This window comes from Sinocyclocheilus anshuiensis, unplaced genomic scaffold (genome assembly GCF_001515605.1).
Source record: "Sinocyclocheilus anshuiensis isolate Anshui unplaced genomic scaffold, SAMN03320099.WGS_v1.1 scaffold80, whole genome shotgun sequence".
Classification (NCBI taxonomy): Eukaryota; Metazoa; Chordata; class Actinopteri; order Cypriniformes; family Cyprinidae; genus Sinocyclocheilus; species Sinocyclocheilus anshuiensis.
In genome coordinates, this window is record NW_015554102.1 from 1,600,324 (window position 1) to 1,602,597 (window position 2,274).

The following is a 2,274-nucleotide window of genomic DNA, read 5'->3' on the forward strand; positions in this document are numbered from 1 at the left end:
TGTGTGTGAAAATGATCATATATTATTTTGGACCATGCACACACAGCCCTCTGTCACATCTTTCTGTCTCACACATGCACACACATTTTATCTGTCTCTCTCTGTAGGGGGATCTTGTTCCCACAATGTAGACAAAATCTGACCCAAAGCTTATTGTTAGTAGTGCCTGCCAACAAAAAAATCATAAAGACTTGTCTCTCTTTTGGCTCGAGCAACCACCTAATGTTCCAACAAATATCCAGAACACCTGTATAGCAACAGCCAAACCACCCGCTGAAAACCACCCAAAATACCCTACAGCCTTATGGTAGCACTCACATTTTCTTAAAAGTTATATTACAGCATGTATATTGTCTTTTTATATGAAAAACAAAAACGTTATTTACTTTATGAATAATTTTGACCTTTGAGAACATCCCCAGAGGCTTTATCAGGTCCTATAAAAGTACAGCTACATAAACCCACACAAACACATTCATTCTCATTACAGATGCAACTGTGCTCAGAATGAGACCTACAGCACTGAACCTTCAGCTCTTTAACTCAATCTGAAATGTTTTAAAGTGATCTCACTTCTCTAAGTTTGTATTCAGTATTGGACCACATGCTGATCAAAACTTTTAACCAAGATTAATAAGTGAACTTACATGCAAATGATACAACACATTAAAAGAAACAGAAATCAAGAGAAAGAAGCTGGAGATCTTATATATTCCAAGGACCTACAGTGCAGGTTTGTAAGAATATAAGAGAGTTGCTTTGATCAGGTATGGATGTTTATAATGATGGATCAGCATGGTAACTGTTCGTTCTATGCCAGCACACCTCTTGCAACATAAACCTTGCCAAAACTGAAAGAGACACTGGGAAGAGGAAAGAAAGAGGAAGACTGAGAGGGTGGATCAAGTATCGGGCATCGTGCCATGCCACTCTCCTCAGTCGTCCCTCTGTGCCAACTTGGAAGGCATGGTGCCAAGTTCTAAATGAATGAGTTTGCTTGGGCGCCAACTGTTTCACCCACAGCTCCGGCGGACCATGCCCATCAGCGGCCAGGACAAGAAGTCTGTGCAGATAAATGTCAAGCATTAATGAAATCTGTACTAACAGAGATGGAGAACCAGACGACTTCTTCCTCTGCACAAAATGGGCACATATAGTTCATAGTGATTAATATTTTGGGGTTATTGGCGTAAACACAGGTGCAGGTGTGTCTAATGGGAAAATATCCCAAATTATCAAACCTAAACTCTTCCTTGTTCTCTATTCCAGGTGACCCGATAGTTCTACGCTCCAAGGAACCACCAGACCCAACTTACTGGGGACAAAAGTGCTGAAAGTGAAGACTAACTAGAGACAGCATTGAGCTTCAGCTAACAGGATCCATCACTATTAGTCATACGAAGATTACTTGCAATCAAAACATCTGAGGAACAGACTGATCTCCAGAAATATATCCACCATAAACATTAGGACCATCCTGAAGTTAATGTGTCCTCCTCAATGGACCCCCTGGCCTTCCGGACGCTCAATCTTCTGGGTGTGGATCCACAACCTCTGGAATGTGTTGGCTGGGGGGTCTCGATGTACGTATGCAGTTGTTGTTGTTTTTTTACAGAAGATGTTTGGATCATCTACACCAGTGCAGCCCAATGGAGTTTAAGCTTATCAGCAACATGCTCTCCTTCCTTGTCCCTCAGTTCTTCCGGCAAATCCATAACCATCCCTGCTCTACCCGATCAGAAGGTCCACTCATTTCTTGTGGAAAATCTGTACTAACAGAGATGGAGAACCAGACGACTTCTTCCTCTGCACAAAATGGGCACATATAGTTCATAGTGATTAATATTTTGGGGTTATTGGCGTAAACACAGGTGCAGGTGTGTCTAATGGGAAAATATCCCAAATTATCAAACCTAAACTCTTCCTTGTTCTCTATTCCAGGTGACCCGATAGTTCTACGCTCCAAGGAACCACCAGACCCAACTTACTGGGGACAAAAGTGCTGAAAGTGAAGACTAACTAGAGACAGCATTGAGCTTCAGCTAACAGGATCCATCACTATTAGTCATACGAAGATTACTTGCAATCAAAACATCTGAGGAACAGACTGATCTCCAGAAATATATCCACCATAAACATTAGGACCATCCTGAAGTTAATGTGTCCTCCTCAATGGACCCCCTGGCCTTCCGGACGCTCAATCTTCTGGGTGTGGATCCACAACCTCTGGAATGTGTTGGCTGGGGGGTCTCGATGTACGTATGCAGTTGTTGT

General features: G+C 42.4%; 1 protein-coding gene across 1 annotated transcript in view; it reads left to right on the plus strand.

The window, feature by feature from the left end:
* The window catches only part of tafa3b (TAFA chemokine like family member 3b), a 74,258-nt gene extending 72,506 nt beyond the window's left edge, over positions 1 to 1,752 (plus strand). Inside the window, exon 5 of the mRNA XM_016461889.1 lies at positions 1,270 to 1,752. Coding sequence (XP_016317375.1) covers positions 1,270 to 1,281 — 12 coding nt within the window. The 3' untranslated portion in view covers positions 1,282 to 1,752. The remainder of the gene's footprint in view (positions 1 to 1,269) is intronic.
* Positions 1,753 to 2,274: the final 522 nt, after the last annotated feature.